We start from the raw sequence: 15,293 nt of genomic DNA, 5'->3' as shown, positions 1-15,293 counted from the left end.
GGATCCGGATCTGATTTTAGATTTGGTGCCACTTTGAAAAATTTTCCCATTATAACAGATAGGAAGTAGATTGATCCAATAAATCAGTATCAATGATATCAAGTTGGAATTTGAATTTTTTACAGATCTGATTGGAATATGACCAAAACATGGGCTATTTCTGTAATAGAATAAATACACAGAACTGGGTGATAACACTGGTTTACAATTTTTTTGAGAAATGATTTGCTTCAGACATTAAATGTGCTAAATGTTATGTATTTTAATAAGATTAATTGGAAAATAAATGACAAAAGTGCCGGTTTGCTGATGTTTTCAAGGTATATGATTAAGTGTTATTACACATATATATTGGTTTATGTACATTTATATAATAGTTTCATAAATCTTCCACTAAATAGAACCTGTAAAGTGAATGTATTCTAATGTGCAGACAGTGTTTTGAAGTAGATCTTGTAGCTCTGAGACAAATATTCCTTTTGAGTCAAACCCATTCTCTCGTTAATTCTTGAATTTCACATTTTGACCCGAGGCTGTATCTTGGAAAGTTCAGCCAACCAGCATTTTTGACTTGACTTTTCTTTATCAGTGACTCTCATGTGGTAAAATTTCATTACTTTTATTCTGGAAGCATTTTCCATGTAGACCAGTGTAAGAAATGGCATCTGGATACATTTCCCAAAGCTTTTAATTTGGCCAGTAAGCTACAGGGCCATTGGTCCTATTTTTATTAGTTTGTTACTTTCTAAATGCTTAGTTTTAGTTTAGTTTTTGTTTCGTCATATCTTTTCTCTTCTTCTCTGTCGTCGTATTCAAATAAATCCCAGACAGGACTCTGCTGCTTTCTCCCAACTTTAGTCTCCATGTTTCCAGTTTGAGTGGGGACCAGAAGACGACAGGAAACCACAAGTGACGGACCGTGAAGTGTTGTACGGTGCCATTAGCTAAAAGTGCTAAAAAAGCTAAAAGTTAAATAAATTGATTTTATATCAATTCAACATTGACAAAGACAAAAACTAAGGGAATTTTATCCATAATTTTTATACTTTTTAGTTAGTTTTGTAGGCACACAATACAGTTTCAGTTATTATTTTTCCTTTTAATTATAGTTTTTATTTATTTCAGTTAACGAAAATGTTTTTTCAATTGTAGTTTTCGTCATTTCGTTAGATTTCGTTAACGATAATAACCTTGACCGGGCCTGGCGTCATCTGTTCTTATTATTTGTGCATACTGTATATGTTAGATTTTCTGTGCAGAGATGGAAACATAAAAGACAGTTAATGCAAAAAAAATAAACACGTTTGTACTCTTTTATTCCTTCACCCAATGAGAATCAATAAGAGAATCGATAAAGAATCAGAATCGTTAAATTCCTACCGGTTCCCATCCCTACTGTTTGATCTTAATCCCATGTGAACACACCTGTATCTATAATATGTAAAATAAAAATTCCACTCCAGATGACCTCTCCTATTTCAGCTAATGCAGAGGTCATATGATATTATTAGTTTTGTGTGAATCAACATCTCTGTAACTGGAAGGGGTTTGCAGCGGTTTCATTTCCGGCTCAAGGATTATAGGTTTTGAACTGGTGGTGACAAATGAAGCGTTCTGAAGTGTTTTTGGGTGGAAATTCAGGCTCACACTGCAATATAAACTGAAGATTTGCTGAAAGAGCACACTTCAGAAAAGTGATACCACAAAAGATGAGCAATAGATCACATGAATGACAGGACAGAGTAAGGAACATTTTTCTGTCATTTCGTCTGTAAATGCTGAACCTGCCCTTGAGTTCAGAATTGGTGCATAATGTCTGTAAGTTAGAGTAAAAAAAAAAAGACTTTACTCATCTGCAGTGAACACACCACATGTACGACAACGGAATTGATAAATCACCAGATGTTCACAGGGTTTACCAGAAATTTTTCTTAAGTAGTATTTTCTTTTTCCTCTTTCTCTGTGTTATTTTCAAAGTTCTGCCCCGACAGAGTCTCCTTAGAAAATGTTGACCTTCGGACAAATGTAGTCGATGACCTCTGAACTAAAGCTTTAAAGTTTCATGTGGCCCTGCTGTGCTGAAGTCATGTGGGTGAGACATAGTTTTACACATAAGATAACAGACGTCTGGTGTACAGGGTGAGTCAGAAAAAACGCTCTTTCCATTTAAAGAAATTGTACTGCTAAAACGGAAACACTGATTTTCCTTTTGACCATACAGTCATATTGATGTGGTTATTGAGCATGTCTGGTGATGTAGTCATAGATTTATTGCATTGCATAAGAGAGAGAAGGTCCATTGTTTATTGGGCACTGAAATACCTGCCAACACAATGTATGCCACAGTGAACAAACTTGAAATTGACAACAATTACAGGAGTCGGGGCTTTGCTTTCACACTCAGGACATAGGCCTACATGACAGTGCCCAGGGAGTTTTCATCATGGCAAGACCACAGCGATTGCAGGTATTATTTCCTCATCGAGTTGTCTGTTTGGGTCAGGAGAGAGAGTGGCCACCTAGATCCCCAGACTTGACCCCCCTTGATTTTTTCTTGTGGGGGTATCTTAAAAACCGTGTGTATCAGACTGTTCCACAAACTCTTCAGGAACTCCGAAATCGCATCACGGCTGAAATCCGAGCCCTACGACGAACACGAATGGCGAGAAGAGCTGTGTTAGAGATGCGACAACGAGCATAGATTTGCATCAATCTGAATGGTAGCCAGGTTGAAGGTCGTGCCGGACGACTTCGTTGAGACAAAACATTTTGATGGCGAGTAAACATGCAGTAATGGTTGACAATTTCAATTTCATTCACGGTGCCATAAACTGTGTTGGCAGGTATTTCGGTGCACAATAAACAATGGACATTCCCTCTGTTATGCTATGCCATAAATCAATGATTCAATCACCAGACATGCTCAATAACCACATCAATATGACTGTATAATCAAAAGAAAAATAAGCATTTCCATTTCAGTGGTACAATTTCTTTAAATGAAAAGAGCGTTTTTTCTGACTCACCCTGTAGATAGATGGGTGCGTCTATGAAACTGGTCCTAAAAACAGGACATGGGGGTAAAAATACGAACCAGATGTAGACGAATGTTATGAAGCAGGTTTGGAAGCACTTTGGGTCTAATTTAAAAAATAAATATTTACTGAGAAAAGAGAAACTATTATTCAGATAAAACTCATTTTTACAATATTTTACATTGTTTTTAAATACAAAAATCTGCATGTAACATGGTCAAAAGGACACAAAAATTATGTGGATTTTTAATATCTTCATTTTTGCATTTCACAAATTCATCCCAGGGCCAGAGTGGACCCTTTGGCGGGCCGGATTTGGCCCCCGGGCCGCATGTTTGACACCTGTGTTGTAGACAAATTTCCTCTCCTCGTCTTATTTCCTCCGCCTCTCTCCGTTCTTCTTTTCTCTTATGCCAGAGGGTTGTTGAATCTCCCCCACACAGGTGTTGACTGGAAACACAGTTTTCAATTTCAATTCCCATGAAGTGTGTCCTCTGTTTACTTTGGCCCGTCTGTCTATCTCTACGAGCCTTTTTTTTTTTTTTTAAGTTAATCATCTCTGTTTATATCGGGGGGGATTGATGGTTTCCCCATTTGCTTCAAACTCAGACAGAAACATAAACAAAATATTTATTCTGCTGTTCAGACACAATCCCCCAAAACTGCAGAACAATCAGGACGTACGTACCTGAGTGCAGAGGACGCCCCTGTGTGCATTTTCTCATCATAGCTCCCAGTGATTAAGTGGCTGATTATATATCTTTAAGGCGTTTCCAGGGCAGATCTGTTCTGAAGTCACTCCGGTGCCATGTGGGATCTCATTATTATCCAGCTCAGACAGAATCTTTGAATTCACCAGCCATAATGTACGTCAGAGTCACATCAGATCAGTCGTCCCCTTCCCAGGACACGCATGACTCCTGTTCTTTTGGAATTTCAAATCCAAAGAACCGTTCCACAGCCAATTCCACGGGCACTTAGCAGCCGGCCATACATCTGCAGCGGCCAAACCAGGCCAAGCTGTGCTCAGCTGAAGCAAGTTAAACTGATAAAGTCAGTGGAAAAGTAGCCAAAGTGATCAAAGAAAAAGCTGGAGTACTCAGGAATGCTCTTAGTTTAAAGAACAGTCTCAATACATTTTTTTTTTAGCTAACCGGCCGACGAGCCGTAAAATATTGTCATGCGGCGTCCGTCAGCATCGGTGTCGTCTGTCATCTGTTACAAAAATTTCAATCGTCTTCTCCGAAACTACAATTCCGATTTGACTTCAAACTTGGTATACAGCTTCTTTATGATGATGTCAACAAAAGTTAATGAAATTATTTGGATCCGAGTCTGATTCTGGATTTGGTGCGACTTTGAAAAATGTTCCCATTATAAAAGATAGGAAGTGGATTGATCCAATAAATCAGTATCAATGATATCAAGTTGGAATTTGAATTTTTTCCAGATCTGATTGGAATATGACCAGAACATGGGCTATTTTTTTAATAGAATAAATACACAGAACTGGGTGAGAATAAATGGCATCTGGATACATTTCCCAAAGCTTTGAATTTGGCCGGTAAGATACAGGGCCATTGGTCCGATTTATTTATTTATTTTTTTTAAAGATTTCAATCTGCATTTTTGTTTGGCCTTATCTCAGTCTCAGACAAAGCAGCCTCAGGATTATGATTCAAGACCAGTCAGCCACACCTACAGGGATATGACTCTATCTCTGGTGCATAGTCTCATTTATTTGATAACATCATTAATGTGGTTTGAAAATCCTTTACACAATCACTCAATTATCTTTTTGCAGTTTCTTAATTTGGGTTCCCACAGCTGCCTCATTCTTCCACTCACCCCTCATACCAGATCAGTCTGTTATGTTTGGGTGTTGTAATGGCCTTGTTATGCATCTAGTCTGCTTTAGGTCTGAGCTTGATCTCAGTCCCTGTTACGCCTTAATCTAGGGGTTCAAAAGGCATAACATAAAATGACTCCCACTTGAATCCCACTCCCAAAGAAGACCATGACAGTAGATATTAAATTAAAGCCGAGCAGCAATGTATTTATTTTAGGGTGGGCAGTGGCAAAATAACAAACCAAACCAACTCAAACACTCTAAACTTCTTTAATCAAAATAAAGAAACCAAAATACACAGGTCTAACCTGGCCTCCTAACTCAAAACAGGAGAAAACATGATAAAACAAGGGTTCAGAGAACACAAACCTCCACCAAGCACCCCGAACGGTGTGCATGTGTGGATCGACTGTTTCTTTTTAAATTCAACAGTTTCCAGGTTGTTCCATACAGCAGAAAAAGTTGAAGCTGGTACCAGTCATGTGTCTGTCCAATTATATTCAATTCCAATCAATATTAGTTGAGTTCTAATTTTAAATGTGTGGTAAATGGGATTTTCAATGTTAAATGTAAATGTCCACAGGGTCCACATTCCACAGTGGATGTGGACCATTTTGTGCCGGATACAAGATATTGTTCTAAGCTACAGGTGGATCCAATTGGAGGCTAATCAGAGTCGTTTTGAATTTTTTATGAATTTTGGAAAATTGCTCAATAATGACAGATAGGAAAATTGTAGATGTTGTGACCTTGCTGTGACCTTGAACTTTGGCCTACTGGGACCAAAATTTAATGGGTTGGTCCCAGGGCCTAGGCCTATCTGTGGAAGATTTGGGAAAGATGGGTGGAAGAGTTTTCCCATAAAGTTGCTAACAAACAAACAAACACGCAATCAAACACACAAAGCAAAGTGATCACAATACCTCCTGGTGGAGGTAATAAGTAAGTGTCTTCTCTTGGAATTACATCATCAGGTATTAGACCCAGGTAGATAGTCTGGGGGTCCATTGGAATTTTATAATTTAAAGTAAGTCAAATGCTGTTTTGTCTTATTTATATAATGTTGTAGCACTTGTACAATTACGACTAGAATACAACAGAGATGCTGTTTTCTAAAATATCTGTAACTATAAACCAGTTGTTGTGCATAACCCTGTTAATAATTTGATTTGCTGATAACAGTCTGGATGTTTTTGTTTTTTTTTTCATGTATGACATGTAGAACCTGTTGTTTTGCCTGAAAACCCCCTGGAACGTGGACTTGTCCTACCACGGCACACATTTGCACCATCCATTATGACATGCGCGGGGGTCCAGAGATCTCTGTTTCTACACAGAACTGATCTAGTTGTTGTATTTCTGAATGCAGCAGTGAACTTTTTGAAGTGAGGACAGTTTTCCAAAGTCCTCCTGAACCCAAGTGTCTGTAATCATCACAGTAATATGACAAGTCCTCATCAGACGGTGGAATGAGGGGTCCACATTTGGTCTTTTCACACTGAGATTTCCCTCGACTACACCAGTCTGTTCTTAATGATATGTACGCTAGGTAGTGGTGGTAGGTGGTAGATGGACTCAATTCGGCGTGGACAGATATTGATTGACAGTTCTCTCATGAGGGTCAATCCATCTTGATACTGACTAGTCCAGGGATCTGCAAGATTTACAATCTAAAGAGCCATTTTTGACTCAAAGAAGAAAAAAATGTGACCAGAGCATCAAAACAAAAACATTAACCCGTCTACATTTTACCATGATGTGGCTGTTCTTCTGCAGCCTTTTTGTGATTAGTTTTTTATTTAACTTTGTATTTCCGCTACAATAGTGCAATGTTTGGTGCATTTATGAAATTATAAAAGTGCAGTAAAGAAAACGTTCCAAATTTGTACAATTTATTTTTAATGATGCACTATTCCAAAACAAAATTACATCGTGTAATACAGGGCTGTCAAACTCATTTTAGTTCAGTTCCACATTCAGCTAAATTTGATCTGCAGTGGGCCAAACCAGTAAAATAATAACAGAATAATATAGAAATAATGTCAACTCCAAACTTTCCTCTATGTTTAAGAGCGAAAGAAGTAAATTTACATTATGAAAAGTTTACATCTACAAACTATCCTTTCAGACAATGTGAATAACATGAACAAACTGAAAAAATAAGTGTAATTTTAACAATATTCTGCCCCAGTTTATCATTTACACATGTACATTATAACTTACAGATCACAGTGGATCTACAAACACACAAAACATTTAATAACAGGTGGAATATTATTAAAATTGTACTTACTTCTCTTAAAACGTTTCAGGTTGTTCATATTTGTTCAGGTTATTCACATTTTTTGCGAAATTCTACTTTGTTTTAGTGTGAATACATGTAAATATTTACATTTACTAAGAGAAAAATTTGGAGTTGTCATTATTTATATGTTATTATGATAGTGTTTTACTGGTCCTACCCACTTGAGATTAAATTGTTCTGAATGTGGAACCTGAACTAAAAGGATTGTTAATATCTTCAGTGTAATTTTTGCATTTCACAAATTTATCCCAAGGGCCAGACTGGACCCTTTGGCGGGCTGGATTTGGCCCCCGGGACGCATGTTTGACACCTGTGATGTAATGGATAAAAAGCTGAACTTTCATGTATATAGATTAGATTAGATTTAATTTATTGGTCCCCGTGGGGAAATTCGTCTTCACTGACTGAAACATTACAAGAAAAAGACATTACATAACATACAAGAAAAAGATAACATAACATTACAAGAAAAAGACAGTAACATTATACAACACAGACAACAACAGCAGCAGTAGGGGCAGACAAAACGAAAAGAGACATTGATGGAGTGACAGTCAGTAGACTGGTCAGCCTGTCAGCGGGGCCTGGTGTTTAGGGCAGCTATGGCTGCGGGGATCAGGCTTTTCCCAAGACGGGCCCTCCTGAATTTTAATGTCCTGTACCTGCGTCCTGAGGGTAGTGGGATGAAGTAGCGGTGTAATGTATAAGCTGACTTTTAAACAGCCAAACTACGAACTGCAAATGCAAATTGAGTATCTTGTATTAAATCTGGCTGGTAAATAATGGAGTGTGACATACAGTTTTGTTTATCTGCCATCGAAAATTTATTTTATTCTGTATACAGCCTACACATATTTACAGATGGACATTGTTAGAATTGATTTAGGCCTACAACAATGTTAAAAAGCAATGGTTCATTCAGTTCAATATTGTTTGTTGAAGAGCCACATTTGGTCCAGGAGCCATAGGTTGCAGACCCCTAGACTAGTCCTTTAGTGGATGCTCCTTTTACATTTAGTCAAATAGTACTTCTAATTTATTATCTATAGTGTGTTTGCTAGGGCGTCTCAAAAATGGCTTTTCTCTTCAGATTACGGTGTTATTTAAACCAGTTAATCTCCAACATGATAATAGCCCCCCCAAAAATTTCAACCAAATCCATCAACATTTGACCCCCCCTCCCACCCACCCACGGCAAACTATGAAGGGTTCACCAAAAAAATGCCAAAAACACCAAAAAAATGCTGTTTTTAAATGTGTTACCATGCTAAAGTTCATACTGACCGTTGCTATGGATTACTCTCATTGTACACCAAGTACAGACATCCATACTGCGTCACATGTGGTACCTGACTGAGTCTGTTGTGGTGCTATTGCCGCGTTTCCACTGCGTGGTACCGGCTGGACTCGACAGGGCTCGGCCTTTTTGCATTTCCATTACGAAACAGGACCTAGAATCTGGTACCTGGTACTAGTTTTTTGGTATCACCTCCACCGAGGTTCCAAGCGATACTAAACCGTGACGTATAACACTGCAGACCACTGATTGGTCAGACAGTTTTCTCTGTGACCCACTGTTTCACAAAAAACAGATGCGGAAGTTTACAGTAAATATAGCGGTACATTAATCCACACGATAACAGCCCAAAACTACACCATGGTCGGTCCAGGAGATTCAGTCTTTGGTGGCCGACGTAAAAATTCAGATGAGACAACTCACAACGAGCGAGTTTTCAGCAACTCTCTGAGCAGACGACACAGAAATAACGTGCCACATCGCTATGACGTCCAGGTACTGTAAAGCCAGTAGTATCCTGTAATGGAAACGGTCTCCAGGAATACTGAGTCGAGCCGAGCCAAGTCGAGCTGGTTCCACAAAATGGAAACGCGACATGAGTCTCTTTGATAAAGAAGTACCAGTAGAAACCAAAGAAGCCATGGGAAGACAACTGCAGGCCAAGTCCAAACCTGCAGGATTCACTAGAGGAAAGCCCACCTTTAAACACAGAAGTTCTTGCCTGACCTGGAAGATCTTGTGGGACCCCAGTCCAGTCTTGGCTGATATTTGACCTTCTAGGCATGGATGGGGCGTGGCTGGGAGCACCCCCAGAGCAGTGAGAGGAAGAGTCACAGAACAGAGAAATGAGGGCTGTTGTCTCGGAGCTATGTGTCGTTAACGATGCTGCAGACAGAGGTGTTAAGGACATCCAAGATTCTGCCAATGCAGCCATGGATGGAGCCCACAGAGGGAACATGGTTCCCACAGAATCAAACTACCAGAGTTCCTCAAGAATGAAATGGAAGAGAAACTACAGAGCTAGTACTATCTGAATAAACTGTGAACTGCACATGTATAAAAGTATGTCCAGATTATCAGAACCATGTCATCATTAAAGTCTTTGATTGATGCAACCTTAAATCTTGTATTTAGCCTTATTATTGAAGTGTTCAGCTGAATTTGTCTGTAACTAAAACCTGTATTTTGCTGAAAAGGGGGTTTAGAAAACAGGCATTGTGTGCAACTAGATTTACTGTTCTGAACTTCTTTCTATTTCAAATTTTTAGCCTATAATTGAGTTATTTTATCTTAAAATCACCTTATTTTCACTTATATATCACCTGATACAATAAGCTATGAAGTTGATATTACAGAAAAAGCAATTTGTGCACACTGAAGACCTCATTATATGTGATTTTCTGGGTTAAAATGAGCGTTTTTGGTGTTTTTTGACGGGTCCTTCATACTCCGTGTGTGTGTGTGTGTATGGGCGGGGGGTCAAACGATGATAGATTTTGCAGATTTTTTTTTGGGGGGGGGGTATTATCATGTTGGAGATATACTGGTTTAAATAACACCGTGATCTGAAGAGAAAAGTGGTTTTTGAGACGCCCTAGTGTTTGCTCTTCTGTTCTATTTTTCTACTGTGCGTCACGCTGCTGCTGTACTGCAATTTCCCAGTTTGGGATCAATAAAGTACATCTATCTATCTATATGTCATGTTGACTATTTGCACAAACACACACCTGCTCACATTCAGGTGTGATGTCTCGCTGAACCCGCCATGACAACCTGCTGTGACGTACAGCTGGCCCGACCTGTCACTGCAAAAATCACGCACAGTAAACAATAACCCCGCGCCAGACATCGCAGACGTACGACCGTGTGCGCTCCGTGCTGCATCCTCCCATCACCCCCTCCCTTACCTTTTTCAACTGTAACTCAGCCAAAATGCACTAATCAAAGTGCTCAGCTGTTGTAATCACTGAACTTGTCGTTTTTCACTCGAGCATTTTATCCGTTGATTGTCTCTTGTAAGTCGTAAAATTCATATTGTACAGGCCAAACATTTTTATAGCTTTGTCTCGTCTGTGTGCACCTCTTCTTTTCCTTCCAAACCTCACCAGCAGCTTTTTTTTTGGTTGTTTTTTTTAACCTCTGCTTCTTTTGTTTTCTCCTCTAGGTTTTGTATGCAGAAGAGTGCCAAGCTGGTGCCAGGGGTGACGTTAGACCTCATCGAGAAGTAAGTGGCACTCCACAGCTATTGAGAAAAAAAAGAAAAAGAAAAGCACACAGAAAAATCTCTATAGCTGCCCTCTGAAGAAGCGACAATATAGAGCAAGGGTGTCGAACTCATTTTAGTTCAGTTCCACATTCAGCTAAATTTGACCTGCAGTGGGCCGAATCAGTAAAATAATAACAGAGTAACCTATAAATAATGACAACTCCAAACTTTTCTCTGTGTTTAAGAGCGAAAGAAGTAAATTTACATTATGAAAAGGTTTACATCTACAAACTATCCTTTCGAAAGATGTGAATAACATGAACAAACTGAAAAAATAAGTGTAATTTTAACAATATTCTGCCTCAGTTTATCAGTTACACATGTGCATTATAACTTACAGATCACAGTGGATCTACATATACACAAAACATTTAGTAACAGGCAGAATATTGTTAACATTGTGCTTACTTCTCTTGAGGCATTTCAGGTTGTTCATATTTGTTCAGATTATTCAAATTTTTTTGCGAAATTCTACTTTGTTTTAGTGTAAATACATGAAAATATTAACATTTACTAAGAGAAAAATTTGGAGTTGTCATTATTTCTGTTATTATGATCATATTTTACCGATCTGACCCACTTGAGATTGAATTGGTCTGAATGTGGAACCTGAACTAAAAGGATTGTTGATAGAGGGTATGCATGTGATGTCACCGTGGTTCCGCCCACTGAGTGTCATAAAGAGGGAGATGAGTGACAGCGTTGGCTTCAACACTGTCTAAACTGAAGAACAGTATTTAATAAAAAATGGGGCAGAGCTGTTGTGCGATTGATTGTATTTTCAGGTTCTTAAAGCAGTGGGAGCTATCGTTTTACAGACACCGAAAGACAAAGAAAAGAGGAGATGGATCCACAAATCCAGGAAACCAAACCTAGATCTGTGGATCCTGTTTGGGGTCAGCTAACATTCATTTATGCTGAATTTTTGGGTCAAATCACACCTGAAATGACGTATTGTTTTGGCTAACGTTCCTTCTTAGTGCAGCTCTTGGTTTCATGATCAGATCTTTCCTGGTTTTTGTCTTCATTTTGTGATTGTGAACCTTGTGCTCCTACATGATTAGTAAACTAACTGAAACTGAGGCCAACCTAGTTTTACAAATACAGGGGAACTGGAGAATAAAGCTACGACGGAGTATTAGGGCCACAGAAGAAAAGAAAAACACTGTCACTACGAGTAGTCATGAAATATTGATATAAAACCTGTAATTTTATGAGAATAAAGTCGAATACAAAAAGAATCACAATGTTATGAGAATAAAGTCGTAGTTCTAAAAAAACCCTCATAATTTAACAAAAATGTCATTCGTTTATGAGATTAAAGTCGTCATATTCCAACAATAAAGCCATAATATTACAAGAATAATGTCATAATTTAAACCAGGTGGTGTAAATCTGGTAATTTCCCAGAATCCAGTGGTGCCCTGCTGGTCCACAGCAGTAGTATCTGTGTTGGATAAAGGACTGGATCTGAACTAGACTCAGTAAATCTGCTCAGTCCCAGTAGATCATGCATATATTCACTGGGGTCAGTCCACGCTGGACTGGAAATGACCTTTGGATCAGCTGGTTCTGGGCCCTAGTTTTGGAGCCTTTGGATCAGCTGGTTCTGGGCCCTAGTTTTGGAGCCTTTGGATCAGCTGGTTCTGGGTCCTAGTTTTGGAGCCTTTGGATCAGCTGGTTCTGGGCCCTAGTTTTGGAGCCTTTGGATCAGCTGGTTCTGGGCCCTAGTTTTGGAGCCTTTGGATCAGCTGGTTCTGGGCCCTAGTTTTGGAGCCTTTGGATCAGCTGGTTCTGGGCCCTAGTTTTAGACTCTTTGGATCAGCTGATTCTGGGCCCTAGTTTTGGACCCTGGTTGTCAGTCCTGATGAATCCATGTATATTTGTTTCAGGTCCAAATAGCGCTGATCCCCTCCACCCTGGATCAGGTCTGGATCCTCCATGTGTGTCCACATGTCAGTGTTCATGGACCACTTGTTCTTTGGTAGCTCGTACAGATCCATGTCCAGTCCAACTGTCCTTCATTTAATTTCAGATTTCCCATTTTCCCTTTTCTCTGGCTGTGTTTACTGCTATACTCCGTCAGGTTGAGCAGGTTGGTTTAAGACACTCAGTCTGATTTAGAGGGGCGTGGCCTGGGGGGGAAGTGACATATGTGCATACCCTCTGTATCTTCAGTGTAATTTTTACATTTCACAAATTCATCCCAAAGGCCAAACTGGATGCTTTGGCGGGCAGGGTTTGGCCCCCGGGCCGCATGTTTGACACCTGTGGTATAGAGAGACATTTTCCCCACTCCTGTCCAAATCTCTGTGTCTGTGTCTGTCTCTTCTCATCGCCACCCTTCTTCCTGTTGTTTTCCATCCTGCAGATATAATTCTATCCCTTTGTTTCGCCCTCACAGCCAAATTGGTGGCAGTTGAGTGTAGAACCTCTCTTGCTCTTAGGCACTTACACACTCATCAGATTGTTATTAGCGCTCAATATGGATGTCATAGTCAAAGTTTTAGCACTTTCGCTCATCCATCGAGGTGTTCCTTATGTGAGATGTGAGGGAGGGGGAGTAAAATGACACCCATTAACGAAGTTTTTAGTAGATTTGGAATTAGACGTGGAAAATAACTTAACACGAGGCTGCTCCTGCTGCTGTGTGACTCCCAAAACACAGTGGGAACCGACTGGAAGAGCAATGACAAAAACCTTTTCAACAGAACTTTTCCTTTATTACTGTTTGTCTTTGAGTTGTTTTTTCCTCAAATCTTCCTTCCTAATCACATCATCAGCTGGCAGATTTGACAGCTCTGAAGTGCGTCCTTCCATTCTTTTGTCCTCTTTAGCTGTTGTTACTTGTCACAACCAAAAAAGGGGGGCTGCTGTAAATAGGGGTGTTAGAAAATATCAGTTCTGCAATATATCATTATCAATATTTCATTTCACAATACTGTATTGATATTAAAAATGACTGTATTAATATTTTTTAGGTATTCATTCAAATGCAGATATGGCAGAGGTTCATTTTTGTTTTTCTTTACTGTTTATATCTTAATTATTATTTTTTAAACAGTGTTTTATTTAAAAAATGGTTGTTTGAAGCATCCTAAATGCACTTTTTACTGTCTGAGAGGCAGATGGTAGTTCCTTTGGAAAGTAGGAGAATTAGAAACATTTTGTAATATAGCATTAGATCCTGTTCTGATCAAATAAAAATGGGTTTAGTATTTGTACATATTTCTGGTTTAATTACATTTTTTCAGGAAATAATCTTTTTTTTTTTTAAAAAAGAAACAAACCAAAAAATTGCCTTTTCAACAGTGTCATGATATATCGTATTGTGATCCTAGTATTGAGATTTGTATTGTATCGCCAGATTCTTGCCAATACACAGCCCTAGTTGTAAAGAAATATGAAGTAGTTAAAGGTTTAGCATGGCGCTTATATGACCCATATTATGAACAACTCACTTTTTTTTTTTTTTTTTTTTTTACATGAACTTAACATTTATATTAACTTCAACACAAAACACATAAAAACCCCCACAAAATTGAATTTAGAATTTGTTTTCTTCACTAAAACTACCTCGTCTTGCCAGAAAGGTTGACTGTAGAGTCCAGACCTGAACCCAGAGGTGTAGTCCAGGCTATACGGGGGTACACAGACTATACCCACTTATTTTTCAGTCAGCATTGGGTATACCCACTTCTAAATCCCCCTGATGTGCTCCATTCAGTAGAATATCTTGGTTCGACTTTGAAAAATTTCCCCATTATAAGAGATAGGAAGTGGATGGATGCAATAACTCAGTAAATACAGGGTGACACAAAAAAGGGGAACTTTTTAACAATCCAATAAAACCAAGAGTGATGGAAGAAAAATATTTTATTCATAGTAATTGAAACCTTAAAACATGCCATTTAAGAAACAATGATGGAATTTTCATTTTTTTTAAATTAAAACGGGAATTTTTGAACGCCGTGGGTTCCATAAGACAGACTCGCGTACAACATCAATGTTCTGTGGAGTACGAGCACTTCTTGGTCATCCTGTTGGTTTCTTCTTTAGGGCAGATCCAGTCTCTTCAAAGTTATTAATCCAACATTTTATCGCGTGTTTTGATGGAACAGCACCATGACGTCCTACGTTGTAAAAATCTCGGAACTCCCTCTGCACAGCTGTCAAACTAGCACCGTTTTTATAAAACATTTTTATGGCTAACACACGCTGTTGCCCGTTCCACTGATCCATGGTTACTAAAATGGGGGTGTGTTTACTTGCTCAAGGTCACTGTCTCGCAGTGCTGCCACTTGCTCATGTCTGCCAATACGCACTTCAAAAATTCCCGTTTTTTTGGGTCACCCTGTATAAATGATATCCAGTGTAAATTTCTCCAGTCCAGCCCTGATGGGGAGATGACCAAAACATAATGTCCACATGCTGATCAGGATCTTCTTCTGGATCCGGGAACTTACGGAAAATTTAACATTGTTCGTCTCTGTGCCATTGGCCTATACAGAGCTGGTGAAAGGGCATTTGTATACTCTGCT

General features: G+C 39.0%; 1 protein-coding gene across 4 annotated transcripts in view; it reads left to right on the top strand.

The window, feature by feature from the left end:
* The window catches only part of rptor (regulatory associated protein of MTOR, complex 1), a 435,324-nt gene that overhangs the window by 185,007 nt on the left and 235,024 nt on the right, over positions 1–15,293 (top strand). For all 4 annotated transcript variants that reach the window (XM_030142949.1, XM_030142930.1, XM_030142940.1 and 1 more), the window contains exon 8: positions 10,651–10,710. In XM_030142949.1, the coding sequence (XP_029998809.1) occupies positions 10,651–10,710 (60 nt within the window). The remainder of the gene's footprint in view (positions 1–10,650; positions 10,711–15,293) is intronic.

Source organism: Sphaeramia orbicularis, chromosome 1 (genome assembly GCF_902148855.1).
Source record: "Sphaeramia orbicularis chromosome 1, fSphaOr1.1, whole genome shotgun sequence".
Lineage (NCBI taxonomy): Eukaryota > Metazoa > Chordata > Actinopteri > Kurtiformes > Apogonidae > Sphaeramia > Sphaeramia orbicularis.
This window is presented reverse-complemented; position numbering and strand designations above follow the sequence as displayed.